The sequence below is a fragment of the Moschus berezovskii genome, chromosome 27 (assembly GCF_049115385.1).
Source record: "Moschus berezovskii isolate FMDL1 chromosome 27, NW_MosBer_1.0, whole genome shotgun sequence".
NCBI classification, from domain to species: domain Eukaryota; kingdom Metazoa; phylum Chordata; class Mammalia; order Artiodactyla; family Moschidae; genus Moschus; species Moschus berezovskii.
In genome coordinates this window covers 32,802,438-32,828,458 of record NC_142486.1, presented here as the reverse complement: position 1 = coordinate 32,828,458, position 26,021 = coordinate 32,802,438, and the positions used below count along the sequence as shown (strand labels likewise).

Below are 26,021 nucleotides of genomic sequence, written 5' to 3'. Positions count from 1 at the left end.
TTAGCATCAGTCCTTCCAATGAACACCCAGGATTGATCTCCTTTAGAATGGACTGGATGGATCTCCTTGGAGTCTAGGTTGGTCATAACTTTTCTTCCAAGGAGTAAGCGTCTTTTAATTTCATGGCTGCAGTCACCATCTGCAGTGATTTTGGAGCCCCCCCAAAAATAAATTCAGCCATTGTTTCCACATCTATTTGCCATGAAGTGATGGGACTGGATGCCATGATCTTAGTTTTCTGCCCCATGACAGGTACCAATTCATTGCTGGGGAGAGAGGGCAGGCAACTTGACACTAGCGAACTAACCCCATATTGCCAGATCCGATATCTTTGCAGGAAGCTAGAAACCTAGGCCTTTTGTGGGAAATCAGAGTTTTAAATGACAGCCACTAATTATGTCAATAAAATGCCTCAGACTGTATTTCACAGGGCCTGGGAGCCTCCAACTTGCTGCGTCTAAAGGCAGCCAGCAGGCCTTCAGGGGATGAGCCTGCTTGATCTCTGAGAAGGAAGGCTGTCAGGGTGAGCACCCTGGAGGCTCCTGTAGCAGGGTGGGCTCCTGACTCCCACTGGGATGTCAGCTAAGATTCAGATGCAGGGTGTGTGATGACCTCTGCACTTACTCCTCCTCTTGCAAAGGAAGAAGGGCTGTGCCCAACACCAGCTGTTCTCCAGAATGTTCTCACCTGTGTCTTTCAAATGCCGAACTCTCCTGGCAACTGAATCAGAGGCATTTAAGAGTTAGATGTGATTGCATGGTACTTCCAAACCTGATTGTTCCAGAAGACAAGACTCTGGGGAATCTCTTATACTGTTTTCTTCTGATCACGCCACATGGCATGTGGGACCTTGGTTCCCTGAACCGGAATCAAACCCATGCCCCCTGCAGTGGAAATGCAGAGTCTTAACCACTAGACTGCCAGGGAAGTCCCCCTCTGATACCTCTTTTTGCCTTACACATTATTGAGGATTTACTTGTCTTAACATAATTTCACCCCCTTCACCCAAAATGCATGCGTTGAATGCTCAGTTGCTAAATCGTGTCCAACTCTTTGCAACTCCATGGACTGTAGCCCGCCAAGCTCCTCTGTTCATGGAACTTCCCAGGCAAGAATGCTGGAGTGGGGACTTCCCAGATGGTACAGTGGATAAAAAAACGCCTGCCAATGCAGAGGACACGGGTTCGATCCCTGGTCCAGGAAGATTCCACGTGCTGAGGAGCAACTAAGTCCATGTAGCCATAACTACTGAAATCTGCATGCTTTAGGGCCTGCGACAGAAAGTAGCCCCCACTCTCCGCAACTAGAGAAAGCCTTTGCGCACCAACGAAGACCCATCCCAGCCATAAATAGATAAAGTTATTTAAAAAAAAGAATGCTGGAGTGGGTTGCCATTTCCTCCTCCAAGGGATCTTCCCAACCCAGGGATCAAACCCAAGTCTCCTGCTTGGAAGCAGATTCTTTACCGCTGAGCCACCTGGGAAACCCTTCATCCAAAGATAAATGAATCCTTTTCCAATGTCCTTTGAGGGCAGAGACCATTTTTATATCCCCAAGAGCACCTGGCTTTAAGATTCTCAGCAAATATTTGTTGTGTTGAACCTTGTAATCCAGTCCCTTCGGGCTTACTGGGAACATCTGTCTTTTTTGTAGAACAATACAGACTTGAAGGGTGTACGGAGGCCCAAGTGTTCACTAATCCAGGGCAAAACCTGGAAGTTATGCCTTCGAATAAATCCCCTGCCCACCCACTGTTTTTCTGACTGTGGTTTCCTGAAATAAAATGCTGAAAAAATTCCACTTGTTGGAAGGTTCTGCTTCTTTAATTCAGTCCTGGTTAACTGACTGTCTCCTTAACTTGAGTGGATGGTATCGTTGTTGTTCTAAGTGTCCAAACCAAGCCCAAAGCAAGCAGAAAAGGATGCCTACTGTACTTTCAAATAAGGATTTAATCCTGTTTTACGTGGGCTGTTCTCTGGACAACCCTCCAAACCCTCACCCCGTCTCCCTGCAGTCTGCCTAGCCTGGGGCCCGGCTCACCCCTCTCCCTCTGCTAACACAAATGTGAGCTCAGAGATCAGCTTTCTAATTCTGAGAGTTTGGAAGGCCATGGTTTGAGCCTGTCCACCCTTCCCTGATATGGGGTCCCCTGTGCCCTCAGCCTTCTCTCTGGCCATCTCTACAGCCTCGGAGCACACGTGGGCCAGCAGTCACCTCCACCTCCCAATGCCACCAGCTTCCAACTCCCTCGTCCCAGGCACCCACCTGGTGCCCGTGCCTTGAGAGGCAAACAGTACAGAGGTGCCCGACTGCCAGGGTCCGAGTCCTGGCTCCAACCTCTGAGTAGCTCCACAGCCGTCCCTAAGCTACAGAACTTCTCATCGCCTCAGCCTCTGCTTCTGTAAAATGGGAGGGCCCATGGGAGCCCCTGCCGAGATTATTCGCTTAAAAAGATAAAGTAAAGGTGGCAGGTATACAGTGCCTGAAACACACACAATGCTCAGTTGTTGTGAACAGCTGACAATCTTGCACGCACTGAAAACCGTTACCCGTCCAAGGAGCCAAACTGTAAAATTCCCCCTCTGACCACAACTTTTTCTCTCATTCTCCTGGGGCTGACTTTTCATCTCTGTAGGGATCCCCCAAGACTCCTGATCTCCCAGATAATGCCCCAGCCCCTCCGCTTTCACCAAGGAAACTTCCTCATCCTCAACTTTGTGTGCTGAGTCGTGTTCGACTCTTTGTGACCCCATGGACGATAGTCCACCAGGCTGCTCTGTTCATGCGATTTTCCAGCAAGAATACTGGAGTGGGTTGTCATGCCCTCCTCCAGGGGATCTCCCCAACCCAGGGATCAAATTCTAACCTCCTGCATTGGCAGGTGGGTTCCTTACTGCTTTTACAGAAGTATTTTCTGATCAGTATCCATCCTGCCCCCTCCACCCCAGGACAGAAGCCTGTTATCTCAAGAGGAGGAGGAAGAGAGAATGATAGGTGGTGAAAAGGGAAATGAGATTACCTAAATCAAGGTCGGGAGGGTCTAGCTGGGCTTTTGTTTAAATTCAAAGCCACTTTCACAGTTCTGCCTCCAGCACACATCTTGTCTCCCCCTGTGGAGGGAAACCCAGTAGGTTTGCATGGTATGCGCTTGAAAGTTACCTGAGGAGGCCTTAAAATGCTCACAAGGCTGCCCTGGTCCCATGACATGTGAGTTTAGATTTGGAGTGGGGCCTGGACATGATGCCTTCAGGCTGTAGTGCTGGAGAAGACTCTTGAGACTCCCTTGGACTGCAAGAAAATCCAACTAGTCAGTCTTAAAGGAAATCAACCCTAAATATTCATTGAAAGGACTGATGCTGAAGCTGATGCTCCAATACTTTGGCCACCTGATTCGAAGAACTGACTCACTGGAAAAGACCCTGATGCTGGGGAAAATTGAAGGCAGAAGGAAAAGAGGGCAACAGAGGATGAGATAGTTGGATGGCATCACCAATTCAATGAACATGAACTTAGGCAAATTCCAGGAGATGGTGAGGGACATGGAAGCTTGGTGTGCTGCAGTCCATGGGGTCACAAAGAGTCGGACACAACTTGGCAACTGAACAACAACAACCAGACATGAACTTCACAAAGGAAAATCACTGCTCTATCCTGGTTTTGGGGCTTCCCTGGTGGCTCAGTGGTAAAGAATCCACCTGCCAATGCAGGGGACGCTGGAGACGCGGGTTCAATCCCTGGGTTGGGAAGATTCCCTGGAGTAGGAAATGGCAACCCACTCCAATATTCTTGCCTGGAGAATTCCATGGACAGAGGAGCTGGTGTGCTACAGTCCATGGGGTGGCAAAGAGTCAGACATGACTGAGCGACTGAGAACATCCTGGATTCACAAACTCCCGTCCAAGGGCCAAACCTGGCCCACTTTCTGTTTCTGTAAATAAAGTTTTATTTGAACGCAGCAATGCTCACTCATTCTCTGGCAGAGCTGAAAATATTTACCCAGAACTCATGCCAATCCCTGCTCTAGACAGGCAGGAAGAATTTGATGATGAAATTAGGCTCCATTCAAGACAAACCAAAATGAATCAAACTGCCAGTAATGACCTCTCCCCACTACTTCACCGCCTACTTTCAAAGCTATAGGGCAGGAGCTTCCCGACTGGCAGAAACAATGGATTGTGCTAGAAGTCAGAGCAGTGGAGGTAAGAGGGGCAGTGACTGACACACAAGAGGGCTTGTGATGTTGGAGATGTCCCACATCGTGATCCCTCATGTGCATCTATATAAAAATTCACCCACCTGTACATTTAGGATGAACGCGATTTACTGTATGTACGCTGCTGCTGCTGCTGAGTCACTCAGTCATGTCCGACTCTGCGGCCCCATGGACCGTAGCCTACCAGGCTCCTCTAACTGGGCAAGAATACTGGAGAGGGTTGCCATGCCCTCCTCCAGGGGGTCTACCCAACCCAGGGATCAAACCTGTGTCTCTTACATCTCCTGCACTGGCAAGCAGGTTTCGCCACCTGGGAAGCCCTTTAGTCGTACCTGCCCCCAGTTGGAAGCACCAAGATATCCTTCAATAAGTGAACAGATACATCATAGTACATCCACACAAAGGAATATTTTCGGCACAAAAAAGAAATGAGCTCTCAAGCCATGAAAAGACATGGAGGAACCTTAATGCACACTGCACAGTGAAAGAAGCCAGGCTGAAAAGACTACATGCCGTATGGATCTAACTCTATGACATTTTGGAAAAGCCTCAGCTACGGAGACAGGAAAAAGATCAGTGGTTGCCAGCGTTTAGAGACAAGGAGGATGAATAGCTGGAGCCCAGGGGATGTTTAGGGCAGTGAAACTGGTCTGTGTGATACTGTCATGGTGGATACATGCCATGATACATTTGTCAAAGCCTATAGAAGGCATCACCGACTCAATGAACGTGAGTTTGAGCAAACCCTGGGAGATCGTGAAAGACAAGGAAGCCTGGCGTGCTGCAGTGCGTGGGGTCACAAAGAGTCAGACACACCGAGCAACTGAACAGCACAATGGAAGGGACAACACCAAGGATGAACCCTGAGGGAAACTGTGGACTTCAGCTAACAGTGCACTCGTTCATCACAGCAAATGTATGACTCTAACGCAAGATGCTAACAATAGGGGGAACTTTGGGGTGGGGAGGGGCTTAGGGGAACTCTCTGTACTTTTTGCTCAGTTTTTCGGTAAACCTAAAACCACGCTTAAAAATGGTCACAGGTTGGGGGTGGTGCTCTGTCTAGCCAGAGTAAAGTCAGGGGTGGGGTTGGAGAGGACCATGTACCCCAGGCACATACATCCCCTTCCCAGCAAACTTCCATTTTTAAAGATTTTTTTAAAATATGGGCCATTTTTAAAGTCCTTATTGAGTTTGTTACAATACTGCTTGTTTTATGCTTTGGTTTTTTGCCTTAGAGGCGTGTGGGATCTCAGCTTCCCAACCAGGAATCGAACCCATACCCCCTGCAATGGAAGGTGAAGTCTTAACAACTGGACTGCCAGGGAAGTCCCCCTACAGACTTCTAAAGCACATTCAAACTGGGGGCAAAAGTTTGATTTAATTCTTCTCCATTCCGCAGTGATTTAATAGTCTCTCTAAAAGTTGCCCTTTATTGGTTTAAAATGCTTTGAAAACTAATTCTTTATCAAACATCCTATTTTAAATACTCCTATCATCTTTCAAATATTCTGAAAAGCCTTCTGTTTTTCACTGTGGCAAAGGTCTGAGCAAAGATAGTATCTTTTCTCCTTTACTTTGCTACAAAAATAGCATCTGAGATGATGTCTAGAATTTGCTCCAAAATAATCCGGGGGCAGGGAGTGGGTGGGGGTAAAGATGAAATAGTCTGGCCACGTGTTGATCATGACCGAAACTGAGCAATGGGAACACCAGGGTCATTGTTCTCTGTACTTTTATGTAAATCTGAATTAAAAAATAGAAAAATAAAGAAATCATCAGAGGTAGACTCAACTTTGCATTTAGGCAAGGCACGTTTCAGAAAAAAAAGAATAAAAGATCTATAGGTTGCTATTCTGGGGGCCATCTGTGGTAAAAAAAAAAAAAATTCATACCTAAAAATCCCCAGTTGAGTAACTGGCTGCTACAGATGGATGCATGAGGAAAATTCCAGAAAATAGGTCCTTTCTTCTGGGCTTACCAGTTCCTCTGCAAAAAAGAAATACATAGTAGCATCCTCTCTCTATGGAGTAAAAATGCCCACCCACTTCCTAACTGGACAGTCGGTACAGTGGAAGACAGAAAGCCTTGATCCACACTCGTGCTCCATCCTTGCTATGTACATGGTTCTGAACAGGGCACTAAACTGCTCAGAGCCTTGGTTTACTCATCTGTAAAATGGGAGAATAGCATTTAACCTCAGGTGGCCAAGGCTTCTAGGAGGAAAAACACCTACAGTACCAGACCAAAGGGGAGCATGTTATTAATGTCGCTCTACATATTGTTTGACTCATTCATGGTCAAAATTTTTGAGAATGGGAGAAAGTGAGAAAATGCCTTGCCTGGTGATGATCTTTTTGGATGCTTTCCACTGGATGCTTTTTCCTCATTGTTGAAAACAAGCAGGATGCTACTATGTATTTCTTCAGCCCTGACACCCACTTAGAGTCAGGTGGCTCTCGCGCTGACAGCAGTGTGTCACCAGGAAGATGTGGCAGGGAAGGGGACCCCAGAGAGTGACTAAGACCATATCCACCTGTTTCCCTCCCCTCGTGCCCTGGAGCTTGTTAGCAACGCAGGATCAGTGGTCTACCCCAGGCCTCCTGAGCCCAAATCTTCATTTTAATGAGTTCTGCATGCGTGCTGCCATCCAGGAGTCCCCCTTTGTTCCATTTTCAAGGTAAACTCAGTCACGAGGACAAAGAGCGTGGAAGGAACCCACATTTTTAAAAGCCTTGCTAACCCAGCGGGTGAACCACGGGGGCTAGACTGGACTTTTCTAGAATGCTCCAGATGCAACGTTAGCGCCATCACCCTTCAGACTCCAACTTCTTGTTTCAGATGACAGCACATCCTCATCCTCGCCCAACATCTGGGCCGGGAAGGCAGGTCTGGGGCTGCTGGGATGTCTCAACAGATGCTGGTTGTTAAGCGCTCAGAGCTTGATTCAAAGGTCAGCACGACAGAGGTCTGAGTATGGAAGTGAATTAAAGAACAGACTTCCCTCTGGCCGCCACAGTTTTCCCCTCTAGTTTCTGTTCTGTATTTCTTTTTAAAGAGACATCTCATCTTTATCAGCTGGGTATAGTGGTTGAGTCGCTAAGTCGCATCCAACTCTTTGTGACCCCATGGACTGTAGCCCACCAGGCTCCTCTGTCCATGGGATTCTCCAGGCAAGAATACTGGAGTGGGATGCCATGCCCTTCTCCAATCAGCTGCGTATGCAGAGCTGCAAAATGCTGGGCAAAGGGAACCCCCAGAGATGGGTCAGCGGGCCTCTGGCCACTCAGCCCTGGCTGGGCCCTCTGCAGGGACCCATGCTTCTCCTTGAGGGGCGCCGGGGCTGATTCCTCCCCACGGACCCCAGGTCCTGCCCACTCCCCACAGCTGCTGTTGCGCGAACCATGGACCAGATTCCTTAAAGACCCAGCATTTTCAAATGAAATGGGAACACAGAAGAGCCGAAAACAGGCCTTCAAACAAAACCTTGCACACAAAGTTTCACAGAGGCAACATTCACAGTCACCACGAGGTGGAAACGGCCCAAAAGTCCATCAATGGACTGTCCATGCCATGGGGTGTCACTCAGCCATGAAAAGGAACGAAGCGCTGAAACCTGCTCCAGGGTGGGCGAACCTCGACAACCTTAGGCTCAGTGAAAGAGGCCAGATGCAAACACACAGATACTGTAAGATTTCACCTATGTAAGCTCCCCGCAAGAGGCAAAATCATAGAGACAGAAAGCAGAATATAGGCTCCCGGTGGCTGGAGGGAGGAGGAAATGGGGAGTGATTGCTTCACAGACACAGGCTCTCTGTGTGGGGAGTTGAAGGGGTTCTGGAGGCGGATGGTGGTGACAGTGACACAACAGTCTGAATGGACTTATTGCCACTGACTTGAGATGCTTAAAATGGTAGATTTTTTTTGTCATGCATATTTAACCACAACTGAGGGGGAAAAATAACATGAAAAAATTATTGGAGTACTACTGATGCATGCAACATGGAGGAACCTTGAAAAGATACTCAGTGAAAGAAGTCAGACATAAAAGGTCTCAGATTGTAGGATTCCATTCTTGTGAAAAGTCCAGAATAGGCCAACTCATAGAGACGGAAAGCAGGTAAGCAGTTATCGGAGGCTGCGGGCACTGCGGGGAACAGAGTGACTGCTTAATAGCTATAGGGTTTCCTTTTGGGGTGATGAAGTTATTCTGGAATGAGACAGGATGGCTGCATAGTACTGTCAACATCCTAAATGCCACCGAATCATTCACTTTATTATTTTTTAAAAATATTTATTTGTTTGGCTATGCCAGGTGTTAGTTGTAGATTGTGGGATCTAGTTCCCTGACCGGGGCTGGAACCCGGGCCTCCTACACCGGGAGCTCTGACTCAGCCACTGGACCACCAAGAAAGTCCAAATCATTCACTCCCAAATGGTTAAAATGGTCAATTTGATGTTATTTGTTATTTTACAAGTTAAAAATGAGAAGAAATTGGGGTGGGGAAGAAGAGAGAGACGCTGCCTTCATCGGCTCTCCTGTGGGGGGCAGGCGAGGTGAGTAGAGAGGGTCCTGGGTACAAGTTCAGAGACCAATTCACAGATTGAATTTCAGCTCCACCCCTGAGGACCTGTGTGACCTTGAGTAAGTGACTTAACCTCTCTGTGTGTCCCAGTCTCCTCATCTGTAAAATGGGATAAGAGTCAGGACTACTGAATTGCACAACCCCAGGAGACGTCGTTCAATTACTGTTGGTGTGAATCGTGTTCTCTGGAGTAAGAAGTACCAACTGCACGGAGCTGCCAGGAAGATTACGTGAGAATCACAGGCAAAGAAGGACTTAGTATACTGCCTGTTCAATAATGAGTTCAATACCCGCTATTATCCGAAATAACGATGCATTTGCCCTGGTGGCCAATCATTCCTGTTAAACTATTGTATGATGCAGTGCTTTTCCACACACACACCACCTAACTCTCTCACTTTTTTTTTTTTTTCCTTTTTAAGGCTTGTGGGATCTTAGTTCCCCGACCAGGCACTGAGCCTGGGCCCTCAGCAGTGAAAGCACAGCATCTTGGTCACTGGACCACCACCACCTGGCTCGCTTGTTAAATGCAGACTGTGATTCAGGAGGTCTGGGTGGGGCCCAAGAGTCTGCGTTTTAATGAGCACCCAGGTGATGCCAATGCTGCTGGTCCATGGACCACCCTCAGAGTAGCAGGGAATACAGGAAAGTGCTGCATTTGTCCCCCAAGGCTGCTAAAACAAAACACAGCAAACTGGGTAACACCAAGATCATGTTGTCTTAAAACCCATCACTTCACTGTGCTCAAAAAAAAAAAAAAGCAAAGCAAAACAAACACCAAAATCTGTGTCTGCAGTCTTGGTTCCCCTGGGGGCTCTAGGGGAAAACCCATCCCAGGCCCCCTTTCCTATCTTCTGACGTCAGCCGGCACCCCTGGGATTCCTCGGCTTGTATCTCCATCACTTCAGCCTCTGCCTGCGTTGTTGCATGGCCTCCTTCATGTGCCTGTCTTCACACAGCTGCCTTCTTTCAAGGACACTAATCATATGGGACTAGGGCCCCAGCCTACTCCAAGATGCCCTCATCTTAATCAATCACATCTGCAAAGACCCTATTGCCAAGTGAGGTCACATTTTGAGGCCCTGGAGGTGAGGACGTCCACATATATCTCTTGGGAAGGATATAAATCAACCCACAACACCTGCCTGGGGAAAAATGAGCCCAGAGAACATAAGCGAGGCTGGAAAGGGACAGAGAGCCACTCTGCAGTTGAGGGGTCAGAAGCTCAGGGAGTCTTGAAGCGAATTGCCCTGGGCCTGAGCAAAGAAGCAGTTGTCCGGGTGATGCCGCTGCAAATCTACACATGCTCAGCTCTCCAGCTTCAGGCCTTGGAGGAACTGTCTGCCCAAGGAAGGGTGGAAGGGTCATCTCTTCTGATTTGCACAAAGGTGCCCTACAGGCTAGCAGCTGCTCTGAGGGGCAGAATCTGCCCAGAGTTTCATCACTGTCCCACCTGTCAGCTGTCTTGCAGAGACCCACAGAGAAACTGAAAGGGGACATATGCTTGGTGACAACAGTGACTCCCCAAAATACATCCACTAAGAGATGCTATTAATATCAGCCCTGCCTGATGCACTCCCTGGTCACAGAGCCGGAGAGCTGGCACAGGAGACAAACCCAGACTGTGGCTTCTAAACTCCGTTCTCCAAAGAAGCCAGAGCTCCCTGGAGAAGTGATGCCTCCAGGCACAGGGGGAGAAATGAATATGATAAGAAATGAATACTGGATCAGAACATCCCAGATCACAAGGAAGCTGTCAAAGACTCTGAGAGCCAGGTCAAAACACTCAGGGGCCAGCGGGTAGACGCTCCCATTGGCCAAAGATGGGAGAACCTGAACAGCACTAAGAATGTCTGAATCTATGAGTCATGTGATACTTATGCAAAACCCTCATGGTCACTTATAGGGGATGCTGGGGAATAAAACTCACCACTTGGAAAATGGAAAAATGAAGGGCAAGCATGGAGCATTTATTATGCCTTTTCTCTGTACAGTATATCCTGCAATTTATTTGAAGAGGGGGAGTTTCTCTTTCTAGATTACTTCAGCTCACAGACGGAGATGGAATGATAGCGTGCTTAGAATGTCACCACACTGCAGCCCCCAACGCATTCATTCACGAGCAGCTGCTGAGGACAACCAGACATTAGGAGGCCCCGATGGAAGAACTCGCAGCTCAGCTGGTAAAGAATCCGCCTGCAATGCAGGAGACCCTAGTCCGATTCCTGAGTTGGGAAGATCCCCTGGAGAAGGGATAGACTACCCACTCCAGTATTCTTGGTCTTCACTTGTGGCAAGGAAAGAATTCACCTGCAATGTGGGAGACCTGGGTTCGATCCCTGGGTTGGGAAGATCCCCTGGAGGAGGGCATGGCTACCCACTCCAGAATTCTGGCCTGCAGAATCTCCATGGACAGAGGAGCCTGGCGGGCTACAGTCCACGGGGTTGCAAAGAGTTGCTCAACAACTGAGCAACTCTTCATCATTATCCCTGGTCCAAGACAGTATGTCAGAGGCTTGGAGTCAGTTGGCTGACTGTTCCTTTGCACTTTGTAAAGTATTTTACTATTCTGAGGAGACAGACATCTGTATTGCAATGCTAGGAAAAGTGTGAGGATCCATTAACACAATCTGTGGCTGTTTCTGAGTCATTCTGAAAGCCTCCTTACTCCCGTAATGAGTGAGGAGTGAGTCATTGGCCATGGAACACCCAAGGCTGAGCCCCTGTGTGAAGAGAATTTCCTTCAGGTTGGAGTAGGGCCAGCCCCAGGCCATTCCCCTTGGATTCCAACCCGAAGTTATTGAGCCAGTCTCGATTAAGCAGACGTCATCAGGATCACTTGCCAGAATATATGGCTGAGCCTTGCATCAGCACCTGCTATTGTTGTTTAGTCACTTAGTCGTGTCCAACCCTCTTGCAACCCCATGGACTGTGTAGCCCGCCAGGCTCCTCTGTCCCTGGGATTTCCCAGGCAAGAATACTGGAGTGGGTGGCCATTTCCGTCTCCAGGGGATCTTCTCAAACCAGGGATTGAACCCACATCTCCCACATTGCCGGTGGATTCTTTACCGCTAAGCCACCAGGGAAGCCCATTATCGATACCTACCCATAGTCTAATGAAGGTGAACACACACGCAAGCACACACACACACCACTCCCTGCTTAATCCAGAAATAGACAACCTAGAAAAATATTCCAAGTCGCTCAGAGCAGAATCACACTGCAGAAGCCTGTCACACCCATCTCAACACCTACTGACTCAGCATCTTTGGGAATGGAGGCCCTGAAGTTTTGGTCCTTTGTTTGTTGAGTTCACTGGGGATGCTAATAAGAGCTGAGATCCCTTGGGAATGCAGGCCCAGTGACAGGCGTCTGGGACCTGCTGCCTTCACCCTTCTCTGTCCAATCTCAGAAGTCCCAGCAGGTGGCAGAATTGGGACAAAGGTCAATTTAAGCCAAGTTCCCATGTGTGTCCCTGGAGTCCAGCCAGTCCAGGCCGCCAGCATCTTTCACCCTGGCCCCTTCACAGCCTCCTAACATCTCTCTGCTACTGTTCTTACCCTGCAGGCCACTTAACAGTCACCGGAAGCGTTCTCAAGGGCCAGTCAGATCATGCCTCTCCCCTGCTCAAATCCCTCCAAAGACTGCCCATCAAAGCAGAGCAATTCCAATTTCCCATCAGAATTTTCAAAGCCCCTACAGCTTTTCCCTAACAAATCTCCAACTGCCTCCTCCTCCCACTTCCCCATTTGCTACACCCTGGCCTGGTTCCAACAATCCCTAGACTATACTCCCACCCCAGGGCCTTTGCACTTGCTGTTCCCTCTGCCAGAAGTCTCTTCCTGTGCATCTTCCCACGCCTGGCTCCTCCTCCACATTTTGGTCTCAGTCCAAATGCACCTTCTCAGGCCTTCTCTGAGCCCTCTAGAATCTAAACGGGCCCCCTGGACCTGGCCCCCTTTCTCATGGCACTTACTACCCTCTGATGTTACTTTGTTTAGATATTTGCTGATACATTCACTGTCTCTTCCCAGTTAAAACGTCAGGTCCACAAGGACAGGGACCATGCCCATCTAGTTTTCTCTGCGGTCCTTCGAACAGTGGTAGGCACACGAAGGTCCTTGAAAGGTGTTCTTCACTTAATGAACAAATGAGTGAGTGAAAGAATAAATCAGTGGCTCTCAGACGGGAAGTGATTTGGGGTCCCTCACCAACAGCATCTAGAAACATTTTTGGTTGCTGCAACTAGGGGGCTTCTTCTGGAATCCAGTGGGTAGAGGCCAGGGATGCGGGTAAACATCCTAGGGTGCACAGAACAGTCCCTGCAATAAACAATGTCCAGCCCCAAATGTCAATAGTGTCAACCCTGGAATAAATGAATGATGAGTTAAACACTCCTGGTCCACATGGTCAAGCTTGGAACATCAAGGAACCAACGTCCGACCACCGTCTCCTTCTGGTCCCTGATGCCTTCCTCAATTGTGTGAGTTATGGTTCAGGAGAAATGTCCCTTGGGTGACTATATTTGTTGGCATTGCTTATGCAATCAATTTCATGTTAACCAGAATCATAAAGAAGGGGAACTAAAGGAGATGGAGATGTAAAGGGTTAATTTCAAAACATGTAATTCCGTGTCCTAATCAAAGAGAACTGAAATTTGTCTAGTTCCTTGATTCTGCGGGTTATTTTCCTTGGTAATCGTGAGCCTTCCTTAAAATTAAACGATCAGCCTTTTGTGAGACCTGCTTATGTGTCATTATTCCTATATTTTTTAAAATAGCTTTTAGAGTGGGGACAGGGGCAGCGTGATTTGTGCACAAAGCCATGGAGACAGGGGTCTGGGTGAGGGGTCCTCACTTATTGAGGCAATCAGACTTTCTAACAACAAAGAAAAAACAAAATTCTTCTTCTCACCTGTGTGGTGTAGCCCAATGTGTGTGGGACAGTCAGAGACGTACCTGTGTTGATTTCTGGGAAATGGACAGCCACTGAGGCGTGTCTGTACCATCACCTGCCCCCTTCCTTCCTTGCCCCGCCACACCGTCAGCTCCTCATAGGTCAGTGTCAAACACAGAGGTCTCAAGCATGCTCTGAGTCCCCTTAAGTGCAAATTTAATTTCTCTAAATCCAAACCCCAGAGAGAGTGAGATAACAATCTAAATAGTGTTCTCAACCAGGGGCAATTCTGCCCCAAGGGCACATCACTTGGCAGAGTCTGGAGTCATCTTTGATTGTCACAACTGGGGGAGGGGGGCAGCGTTACTGGCATCAAGTGGGTGGAGTCCAGGGAGGCTACTAAAATCCTGCAACACACAGGACAGCCCCCACAAAGAACTAGGCAGTCCCAAGTATCCACTCCAGTGTTCTTGCCGGGAAAATCCCATAGACAGAGAAGCCTGCAGGCTACAGTCCACAGGGTCGCAAAGACATGATTGAGTGACTAAGCACACACATGTATCAGTGCCGAAGGCTGAGAAAGCCTGCTCTGCAACCAAGGGGCAATTCCACACTTTCATCTACACAAGGAAAATATGAAGGACTCCCCGGAGGAAGCAGATGATGGAAGACCTGAGAATGCTGATCCCAGGGCAGTGCCTGTCCCCAGGAATCCCCACCTGCATGAACACCTGCTCCCTGAAGCACAGTCTAACCTAAGATGCCACTCCAGAGCCAGATCTAATGGTTCAAATCCCCACCTTGCAACTGCACAGCTGTGTGACCTCAGGCCAATCCCTCAACTCTTTCCTTCAATTTCTTTCATCTTGAAATTAATTTTTTTTAAAAATCACAGTATCAACTTCATAGGTTTGTGAAAAAGTGAAAGTTGCTCATTTGTAGCCAACTCTTTGCGACCCCTATGGACTGTAGCCCACCAGGCTCCTGTCATGGAATTCTCCAGGCAAGAATACTGGAGTGGGTTGCCATTTCCTTCTCCAGGGGATCTTCCCGACTCAGGGATCAAACCTGGGTCTCCTGCATTGCAGACAGATTCTTTACCATCTGAGCCACCAGGGAAGCCCTCATAGGTTTGTAATACAGCTTAAATGAATATTATGAGTAAAACACTGAGAACAGTGCCCACATAGAGTAAGTGTTTGCTATTATTTTTCATTCAATCTAACTTCCCCTAAAAAGCAGCCAAGAATTTCATCTGGAGCGCGTTTTCAGGAACAGCTTTGCGTGTCTCTCATGGAAAGATGAGCGGACAGTGGGCACTTGTTGAAAGACAAAACATTATCCCACTTGACAGGCTAGGCGTGGATTTTGATTCCATGTGATTTCTGCCTTGGGTCCCGGCCCACCAACAGGTGACTCCCAGTGGTGCCTGAGACCAGAAGGTAGCGGTCCCCTCAATTTAAGGCCCACTGGGCTAAACAAGGACCAACCACGGAACACTGACCAAACCTCACCAGCAAACCAGCCCTGACAACTGAGACCATCCTCAGATCCAATAACTCCTCCTGGAGCAAGAGGACATTGTCCCACTCGGATGGGAATATATTGGAAATCACAGCATGTGGGTCCAAATGAATTTAGTGAAGACAGTGCTGTCAGAGCATAAGCCAAACTTTCCATCCGAGGGACAGTCCCCAGCTCTAGGGCCAATCCCAGTGTGACACCCTGTTGCAACTGAGGCTCCACCCCAGCCCTGCCCAGAGTCAGGACACCACTTATGATCAGAGAATAGGTACCATTTATGAAGGACACACAAGGTGTCAGTGGTCCCGCTGGCCTCGTTACATATTATACTTTCTCCACCCAGTTGAGTCCTCCTCACACAACCTGTGATGGAGCTAACCTCATCCCCATTTTACAGATGAGAAAACCGAGAAGGGAGCTGCAGAGTCCCTCCATGAGATGAAGATGCTGTGTTTCTGACTTGTTTCCTTCTAGAGAACTAAATAAACAGGTGTGTGTGTGTGTGTGTGTGTGTGTGTGTGTGTGTGTGTGTACGCTCAGTTGTGTCAGACTCTTTGTGACCCCATGGACTGTTGCCCTCCAGGCTCCTCTGTCCATGGAATTTTCCAGGCAAGAATACTGGAGTGTGTTGCCATGATCCTACATCAGGGGATCTTCCTGACACAGGGATCAAACCCATGTCTCTTGCATCTCCTGCACTGGCAGGCGAATTCTTTATCACTTCGCCACCATATATGAAAGCCTATTTGCATCTTGTGAGGCTGTCTGCCAAGTCAAACCCACAACCACAGTTAGTTGGCTGGGGAATAGTAGAGCCAAGACCCAATCCTGGGTCTGTCTGAACTTGAGTCCAGGCTCCTCCTGCTCTTCAAGGCCGCTGGAGGCCAAGAATACTCACTAAAAATTGGTCTGCAACACAGCATGGCTAAAACATAGTTACCATTTGGCCAAGCAGTTTGACTTTTAGGTTGTTGCCCACGAAAACTGAAAACATATTCAAACACAAACTTGTACCTGAATGTTCATACGTGCGTGCGTGTCTGCATGTGTGCACGCTCAGTCACGTCCAACTCTTTACAACCCCCTGGGCTGCGGCCTTCCAGAATCCTCTGTCCATGGAATTCTCCAGGCAAGAATACTGGAGTGGGTTGCAATTTCCTCCTCCAGGGGATCTTCCTGACCCAGGGCTCGAATCTGCATCTCCTCTATTGGCAGAAGGATCCTTTACTACTGAGCCACCCAGGAGGCGCCCATGTGAAAGTTCACAGCATTATTCATAAGAACCGAGAGAGCAGAAACAACTCAAGTGCCCATCAACTGATGAAGGATACAGAAAATGTACTCTAGCCAGACAATGAAGTAAGATTCAGCCATAAAAAGTAGTGAAGGACATGCCAAAACACGGATGAACCTTGAAAACATTATGCTCAGTGAAAGAAGCCAGATAAAAGGCCACATACTGTATGATCCCATTTACATGAAATGTCCAAAGTCAGCAAATTCAAAGGGATGGAAAGTAGATTAGTGGTTTCCAGGGCCTGGGGGAGGGGAGAAACGGGAAGTGACTGCTTGAAGGGTCCAAGACTCCCATCCAGGGTGATGAAAAATCCTGGGACAAGACAGTGAGGATGATTGCACAACCTTGTGGATATACGAAAAACCACACTGAATTGCATAAACTGTGAGTTTGATATGTGAACATTTCAGGAAAAACATATACCATACACACAATACGATACCAAAAGCAAAGACAGCGACAGTAAAAATCACAAATGGAACTACATAAAATCTAAAAACTTTTGTTCACCGAAGGACACCATCGCTAGATTGGAAAGTTATCCAGTGAAATGGGAGAAAACATTTGCAAAGCATACATTTCATAAGGGCTTAATATCCAGAATATATTAAAAAAACGCCAACAACTGAACAACAACAAAAAAGCCAATAACCCATTAAAAAACAGGCAAAGGACTGTGGACGGACATTTCTCCAAACATGATATGCAATTGGCAAACATGCACACAAGAAGCTCAACATCACTAATCGTTAGGGAAAGGCAGTCAAATCTATAATAAGACACCAGCTCACATCCATCAAGATGGCTACTCTGAAAAACACAATAAAAAAAAAAAACAGAAAATAACAATTGATAGGGAGGATGTAGAGAAACTAGAAACTTGAGCATTGCTGGTGGGATTGTAAAATGCTTCAAATGTTATGGAAAATAGTATGAAAGTTCCTCAAAAAGTTAAAACTAGAATTACCAACAAGCCCACTTCTGGGTATCTATCAAGAATTGAAAGCAGGGTCTTGAAGAGATATTTGTATATCCATGTTCATTGCAGTAATATTTACAAGAGCTAAAACATGGAAGCAACCAGTGTCCACTGACAGATGAATGGATGAACAAAGTGTGATGTGTACACACAATGAAATATTCTTCAGCCTTTAAAAGGAAGGAAATTGACATATGATTGAACGTGGTGAACGCCGAGGACATTATGTTAAGTGAAATAAGCCAGCCACAAAAAGACATATTCTCTATTATTCTATTTACATGAAGTATCTAAAGTTGTTAAATTCAGGGACTTTCCTGGTGGTCCAATGGCTAAGATTCTGTGCTACCAATGCAGAACGCCTGAATGGATCCCTGCTCAGCAAACTTGATCTCACATGCCACAACTAAGGGTTCGCTTGCTGCAACTAAAGATCCTGCATGCCACAACTAAGACCCAAAGCAGCCAAATAAATAAATATTAAAAAAAAAAAAAAAAAGACTCCATGCTTCCACGGCAGAGGGTGTGGGTTCGATCCTTGGTGGGGGAGCTAAGATCTCTCACACTGCAAGGCATAGCCAAAAAGCAAAAAAAAAAAAAAAAAAAATTAAGTTGTCAAATTCAGAAAGACAGAAAGAAGGGGTTGAGGGGAGGAGGGAATAAAGAGTTGGTATTGAAGGGGAAAGAGACTCAGATTTGTAGATGAAAAAGTCCGGGAGATCCGTTTTACAACAACATAAATATATTTAACAGTACTGAACATTCAAAAATGGCTAATTTTATGTTGTGGGTTTTTTTCATACTAAAAAAAGTAAAAAAGAAAAGAAAAAAAAAGCAGCCCATGGGGGAAAAACACACACAGCATCACTATTAATAACATTTCTTCTACCTGCAAAGGTGTGCTACAGAGTCACATCCTTCAGTGATTCAGCAAGGTGCTCTCCTCACCACATTGCACTTCACTGACCTGGAACCGGGGACAAGAAGGGAAGGCACCAAGTCTCTATCACCAGGGCTTAGCCAGCAACTACACACAGATGCTAAATAAACATGTACCAAACAAACGGTTTAGCAATCACGTAGGGAGATCAGGTTGGTACAGGTACCCTTTTTTCACAGATGGGTCAATGGCGGCTTAACAAGGCAAGATGAACACTGTCCAGAATCACACCAGCAAGCAGTAAAGGAAGATGTAGCCCTGAAATCCCAGATTCCTGCTACAAGGCCCCTTCCATAATCTCACCTCCCTTCAAAGTCAACCTGGAATCCATTTCAACATGGAATTTACAAATAACAATTCTCACCTGATACCGCTGCTGCTGCTAAGTCACTTCAGTCGTGTCCGACTCTGTGCGACCCCATAGATGGCAGTCCACCAGGCTCCGCCATCCCTGGGATTCTCCAGGCAAGAACACTGGAGTGGGTTGCCATTCCCTTCTCCAATGCATGAAAGTGAAGTTGCTCAGTCGTGTCCGACTCTTAGCGACCCCATGGACTGCAGCCCACCAGGCTCCTCCGTCCATGGGATTTTCCATACAAGAGTACTGGAGTGGGGTGCCATTGCCTTCTCCTACCTGATATTCATCAGCCTTAACTTGTTTGGATCATGGGCCCATCTGATAATGTAATTGAAGTCTGAGTCCTTTTCTTAAAGCAACACACATGTGAAACTTAGATAATAGTTTCCAGAGGGTTCCTGGACCATGCAAAGCCCATCCACGGGTTCCAGTAAAGAGCCCCCTTCTCCATCCTGCTATCTGGGTGACTTCATTTATGCTCAGGATTTAGAGCTATCTCTATATATATATTTTTAAATTATAGTTGAGTTTTAGTCCATCCTAAAGGAAATCAGTCCTGAATATTCATTGGAAGGACTGATACTGAAGCTGAAGCTCCAATACTTTGGCCACCTGATGCGAAGAACTAGCTCAGTGCAAAAGACCCTGATGCCGGAAAAGACTGAAGGCAGGAGAAAAAGGGGCGACAGAGGATGAGATGGTTGGATGGCATCACCGACTCAATGGACATGAGTTTGAGCAAGTCCAGAAGTTGGTTATGGACAGGGAAGCCTGGTATGCTTCTGTCCATGGGGTCGCAAAGAGTCGGACACAACTGAGTGACTGAACTGAACTGATAGTTGATTTACAATGTTGTGTTAGCTTCAAGTGTACATCATAGTGAATCAGCTATACATATATCCACCCTTCTTTAGATTCTTTTCCCATTGCATTAGGCCATTATAGAGTATTGAGTAGAGTTCCCTGTGCTATAGAGTAGGTCCTTATTTGTTATCTTTTTTATATATGAGTGAGTGAAAGTCGCTCAGTTGTGTCCGACTCTTTGTGACTCCATGGACCGTAGCCTGCCAGGCTCCTCTATCCATGGAATCCTCCATGCAAGAACACTGGAGTGGGTTGCCGTTTCCTTCTCCCAGGCGTCTTCCCAACCCAGGGTTCGAATCCAGGTCTCCCACATTGCAGGCGGCTTCTTTACCATCTGAGCCACCAGGAAAGCCCTATTTATGATAGTATTTATATTTATATATGTAATATGTATATGTCAATCCCAATTTTCCAATTTATTCCTACTCCCTTACCCCTGATAACCATAAGTTTGTTTTCTACATCTGTTACTCTATTTCTGTTTTGTAGATACATTCATTTGTACCCCCATTTTTTTTGATTCCACATATAAATGATATCATCTGTATATGCTTGAGCATCAGAATCAACTAGAGATGCCCATCCTGTGGGAATCCAGTTGAGCAGGTCCAGGGCTGGACCAGAAATGTGCATTAGGCACACCAGAGGATTATGGGATTGGAAGCTCTCAGGCACACACAGGTCCAAGACCTGCTACCTCCCAGATCTCTGAATGCAGCCCACATGATCTCCCCCCGCCCAATCAGATCCATCCTCTCTGCCCAGCAGCCAATCAAACCTGGCCATTAGAGCATTCCCCCACAAGCCAACAGAGACAACCCTGGACTCAACATCTTTCCCGCATAAGTGCCCTTCCACCTGGGTCCCAAGGCCAGAAGGCTGGGCATCACCCTTAACTATCACCTTCTGCACCCCACATCTTGATCACCACCAAGACGCTGCTTCTGCCTCCTCTGTGCCCCTCCACTTCCCTCCACCAGTCCTGCCAGCATCCTGGCCCAAGCTCCCTGCTTCTGTTTCATGATTCCTTCTGCCCTTCCTATCCACCCTCAGTCCTGTAATTCTGATCACGTCACTGCACTGTGCAAATTCCAACTCGAGAATCTCACTGTCCAATATGGTAGCCATGTGTGGCTATCAAAATTAAACATGCAAACTTCTGTCCCTCAATCACAGTAGCCACATATCAAGTGTTCAACAGCCATGTGGCTGGTGGCTGCCACACCCAGACAGCCTTGATGCAGAGCATTCCCAGACGTTCTAGTGGACGGCGTAGTTCCAGAGCATCCCTTCCGGGTGTGGCCCCAGCCTCTGCTCAAACTACTTTCCAGTAAACCAGTCTCAACTCCTTAAGCTCTTGCTCCTCCCTCTAAGTCTGTGTGTGTGCTCACTCCACGTCCTAGTTAACTCCTACCCAGCCTTTGGCCTCAGCTTAACTGTCACTTTCTCCCCTGGCCAGCATAAATGCCCAAGCTTTTGCCAATCACAGCATTTATTTATTTTTTATATTTAAATGTATTTATTTTTATTTGGAGGATAACTGCTTTACAATATTGTGTTGGCTTCTGCCATACATCAACATGAATCAGCCACAGGCACACATATGGCCCCTCCCTCTTGGACCTCCCTCCCACTTCCCACTCCATGCCACTCCTCAAGGTTGTCACAGAGCCCCGGTTTGAGCCCCTTGTGTCACACAGCAGATTTCCACGGGCTATCTAACTGTACATTTGATAAAGGATATGTGTCAATGCTACTCTCTCAGTTCATCCCACCCTCTCCTTCCCCCCTCTGAAATCACAGCATTTAAAACATTGATTCAAAACAGCCACGGGCAGGCCTATACCCTACACCCCGACGCCAGTGATTTCCAACCCGGGAAAGTTTGCCTCCCAGGGAACACTTGGTACTGTCTGCAGACCTCACTGGTGGGATGCTCCTGGCATGTGGTGAACAGAAGCCAGAGATGCTGCTAAATATCCTAAATGCACAGGACATCTTCACCGCCAAGAGGAATCTGGCCCCAAATGTCAACATTGTCGAGGCTGACCATCCCTGGTCCAGACCAGACCACGCCATAGAGGTAGGGGGTGTGTCCTGTACACCACGTGTCCCCAGCCACCAGCCCAGACGTGGGCATACGGGAGGAGCTCAATGAAGACTGAGTCAGCTGCAGTGAGGTGAATGAACCTAGGGTCCGTTATGCAGAGTGAAGTTAAGTCAGAAAGAGAAAAACAAACATCATATATGAACACATATATACGGAATCTAGAAAATGGTACTGATGAACCTGTTTGCAGGGCAGAAACAGAGACATAAGCCATAGAGAACGGACTTCTGCACAGAGCGGGGGTGGGGCAGGTTGAGAGAGCGCATTGACTTACATACGCTACCATGTGTAAGACAGACAGCTAGAGAGAAACTGCTGTAGAACACAGGGAGCTCAGCTCGGTGCTCGTGATGACCTAGAGGGGTGAGCTGGGGCGAAAGGAGCGTGGCCCGAACGGGAGGGGATATGTCTATTCTTGCAGCTGAGTCATGCAGTTGTACAGCAAAAACTAGCACGGCACTGTAAAGCAATTATCCTCCAATCAATTTTTTTTAAAAGTCACTGAACACATAATGAGTTTAGATGATCTAGAAGATATCCCAGGATTCCAGTTCTCTCACAGTGTCTTTCCTTAAAGACAATCATTGGTCCCTATGGTAGGTTGAACAATCCCTCAATCCAGGGCCCCGACCACTGGAAACTGAATGTCGCCAAGGTGTTATGGCAAAGAGGCCTCTGTGGGTGTGATCAAATTAAAGATCTCCAGGTGGGAAGATTTCCCTGGATTATCCAAGGGGGTCCGAAAATGCCACCACAAGTAACCCAGTAAGAGGAACGCAGAGGAAGACTGATACAAGGGAAAGGCGATGTGAAATAAAAGTGAGGCTGGACGACGCCACAGTGCTCATCCTGAGAGGCAGCGGAGGGAGTCCCCAGCCAGCAAGCCACCGGAAGGTAGAAAAGGCAAGAAACGGATTTTCCCCTAGAACCTCCAGAGGGAGAGTGTCCTGTGGACACTTTAGTTTCAGCCCAGTGAAACTGATTTTGGACTTCAGAACTGTGAGAGAATACATCTCTGTTGTTTTAAGCCAACACTACATCTGGCTGGGGGCTTCCCAGGTGGCTCAGACGGTAAAGAATCTGCCTGCCAATGCAGGAGATGTGGGTTCGATTTCTGGGTTGGAAAGATCCCCTGGAGGGGGAAAAGGCAACCCACTGCAGTATTCTGGCCTAGGAAATCCCGTGGACAGAGGAGCCTGGTGGGCCAAGGTCCATGGGATCGCAAAAGAGTCGGATACGACTGAGCGACTAAAACAACAATATCTCACTGGCTGGAGTTGAAAGAGGGACAAGAATAAAAATTCAAGCCCGTGTCCACCTCTCCAGCCTCCTGCCAACCCCTGTCTTCTCCCCCACTACCCTCCAGACACAGTGGCTTTCCTTTGACCTTCCAAACACAGCCCCGGGCCCTTAAACCTGCTTTTCCTTCCTCAAGGAAGGTTTTGGTCAGAGCCTCCCATGACTGGCTGCCTCTCATCACTCAGTTCAGTTCAGCTGTTCAGTCGTGTCCGACTCTTTGCAACTCCATGGACTGCAGCACGCCAGGCTTCCTTGTCCTTCACTATCTTCCGGAGTTTGCTCAACTCATGTCTATTAAGTCAGTGATGCCATCCAACCATCTCACCCTCTGCTGCACCCTTCTCCTTTTGCCTTGAACCTTTCCCAGCATCAAGGTCCTTTCTAATGAGTGGGCTCTCTGCATCAAGCGGCCAAAGTATTTGAGCTTCAGCATCAGTCCTTCCAGTGAATGAATATTCAGGACTGATTTCCTTTAGGATGGACTGGTGTGATCTCCTTGCCGTTCAAGGGGCTCTCAAGAGTCTTCTCCAGCACCACAATTAAAAGCACAAGGCTGCCGGCCTCCCCAGTGACTTTCCCTTCCATCACCCTGTTTTCTTCCCTCCTCTTCTCACACTAATTATCCTGTTAACATCTTTGTTCCCCTGTGAGTCCCCTCCCCCCAAGACCACAGACCAGGAGGGCAGGACCTTGTCTGATCTGTCGGGGGTGTGTTGGGAGCCCGACGCCTGGCACACACCAGGTACTCAGTACTTCCTGAATGAATGAACCTGAATGAATAAATCTGCAGCACTGAGGAGTGCCTGCCCAGCTACCGGGTCTGAACGCACCTGATCTTGGCTTTCCGAAACGCCAGCTCCTCCTCGTTGCCAAAGTCCAAGGACACATCCTCAGTATCATCCACCAGGGCCTAGGGACATCAATGGCGGGTGACAGGCCCTTCCCAGCGGTGCACAGGCCCTCTGGCCACGACCCTCTCTGCGGGTCTCCACCCTCCCGCCCACTTGGGGTCCAGCGCAGGCCCAAGCCCCGGCTCCCGCATCCCTCGCCCTCCTCCTCCTCCTCCTCCCAGCTTCTCCCAGCCTGGGCTCCCAGCATCCTCGCCACCACCCTCCCATCATCGGCATCCCCGCGGCCCTACCTGCTTCATCCTTCCCAGAGCCCACCTGGAGCCCACAGCGCACCTCTCGCTGCGGAAGGGCTGAGATGCCTGGCGGGCAGAGGCGGTGGGCGCGGGGAGGGTCGGAGCCCAAGCCCCCGGGCGCAGCCTCCTGGCTGGTCTCCGGTGGGGGCGGGGCGCGCGGGCCCAGAGCGCAGTCTCCGGCGGGGGAGGGGGCTCCCGGCCCGGGCGGGGGCGGGGCTTGGAGGGTCCCTCCGCCCCGCGCTCGCTGGGAACACCGCCTAGGAGAGAAAGCTGACGCCCAATGCCAGGATGCAGGGTGAAGACGGAGCGGCGGCAGGGAGCGGGCGATTCGGGCTCAGAGGCGGACTCGGGAACCCGGATCGGTGATCCTGCGAGGAGTAGAGCGAGTGGGTCAGTGAACCAGGTGGATGCTCCGTAGATGTCGACAGAGGGAGGGGGCGAGTGCAAGAATGAATGTTGGGCAGCTTCTCTCAAGGCTGGAGAAGGTCCGTGTTTCCCCAAACACTCCATCGCAAAGAATTCCCTAGGGCCTCAATTAAAAACAATTTCCCAGGCCAACCGGGGAGAGTCATACGGCCTGGAGTGGAGTCCCGGATTCTGCCTTTTAACAGGCGAATCTGCTGCAGCCGTGGCCTGAGTCCCACTGCCGCCCACCGTGACGTTGCATTCATCCTGGTGCCAGACACACATTGTCGACAAAGTATTATTAGCAGTAATAGTAGTGTTTCTGCTTCCCTGGTGGCTCAGTAGTAAAGAATCTGCCTGCCAATGCAGGTGATGCAGGTTCAATCCCTGGTCCAGGAAGATCACCTGGAGAAGGAAATGACAACCCACTCGAGCATTCTTGCCTAGAAAATCCCGTGGACAGAGGAGCCTGGCTGGCTACAGTCCATGGGATCCCATAGAGTCAGATATGATTTAGGGACTGAACAGCAACAACAAATGGATATGAAAGCCTTTCCAGTTATCTCCCGCAAAGGAAGGCTATCACCAGATAGCTTTTCCTGGCCCGGGACAGGGTCACTCCTCTCTACTTTCTGCCCTCTCCTCCTCCTGGCCACCCACCTAGAAGCAGAGGTCAAAGAGCCTACATGCCAAGGCCCCTAGTCCTGCCCTTCGCCCTCCCGCCATAGGCAGTAGGGACCTGTCTTCCATCCCTGGTGACTCAGAAAAGCACTGGTGGTTTCCAAGGTCCCGACACAATTCACTCCCTGCTGATCCCTGCAGGGGTGGGTGGCTGCCAGGAGGGAGGGGTAGGGAGCAGAGGTGCAAGAAGGTACCTAAGCTCTGAGCCTTGGGCAGGCACGCCCCCCCCCCATTACCTAAATTGATCCCATGAAGGGTCTGCCAGGTGTGTGTGGAGGGAGGGTACTTTCTCCTGGAATGCCGTCGTGGGAGTCAGGGGTCTGGGCGGGGCCTGAGAGGCTGCATCGATAACAGCACTCCAGGGATGCTGATGTTGCAGGCCTCTGGGCCACGCTTTGAATCTCAACCACCAGAGAGCTTCCTTGGTGGCTCAGCAGTAGAGAATCCACCTGCAACGCAGGAGATGCTGGTTTGATCCCTGGGTCACGAAGATCCCAGAGAAGGATATGACAACCCATTCCAGGATTCTTGCCTGGGAAATCCCATGGACAGAGGAGCCTGGCGGGCTATAGTCCGTGGGGTCCCAAGGCTTTCTAGAAAAGCCTGTTGGATTTTCCAGCCCAAAGCCTGCTCCAGGCAAAGAAGACTGTCATGCTGAGAGGCTAGGGTACCCTAAGCTGCCCTCCCCAGCTTGGCTGCAACTCCCTGGGAGGGATAACGGGGGC

The 26,021-nt window shown here is 48.7% G+C and overlaps 1 protein-coding gene across 1 annotated transcript in view; it reads right to left on the bottom strand.

The window, feature by feature from the left end:
• TVP23A (trans-golgi network vesicle protein 23 homolog A) overlaps positions 1 to 24,576 on the bottom strand; it is a 32,365-nt gene extending 7,789 nt beyond the window's left edge. Inside the window, exons 1-2 of the mRNA XM_055409486.2 lie at positions 24,208 to 24,576; positions 23,897 to 23,976 (exon numbers count right to left, since the gene is read on the bottom strand). Of these exons, the coding sequence (XP_055265461.1) occupies positions 23,897 to 23,976; positions 24,208 to 24,216 (89 nt within the window). The 5' untranslated portion in view covers positions 24,217 to 24,576. The remainder of the gene's footprint in view (positions 1 to 23,896; positions 23,977 to 24,207) is intronic.
• Positions 24,577 to 26,021: the final 1,445 nt, after the last annotated feature.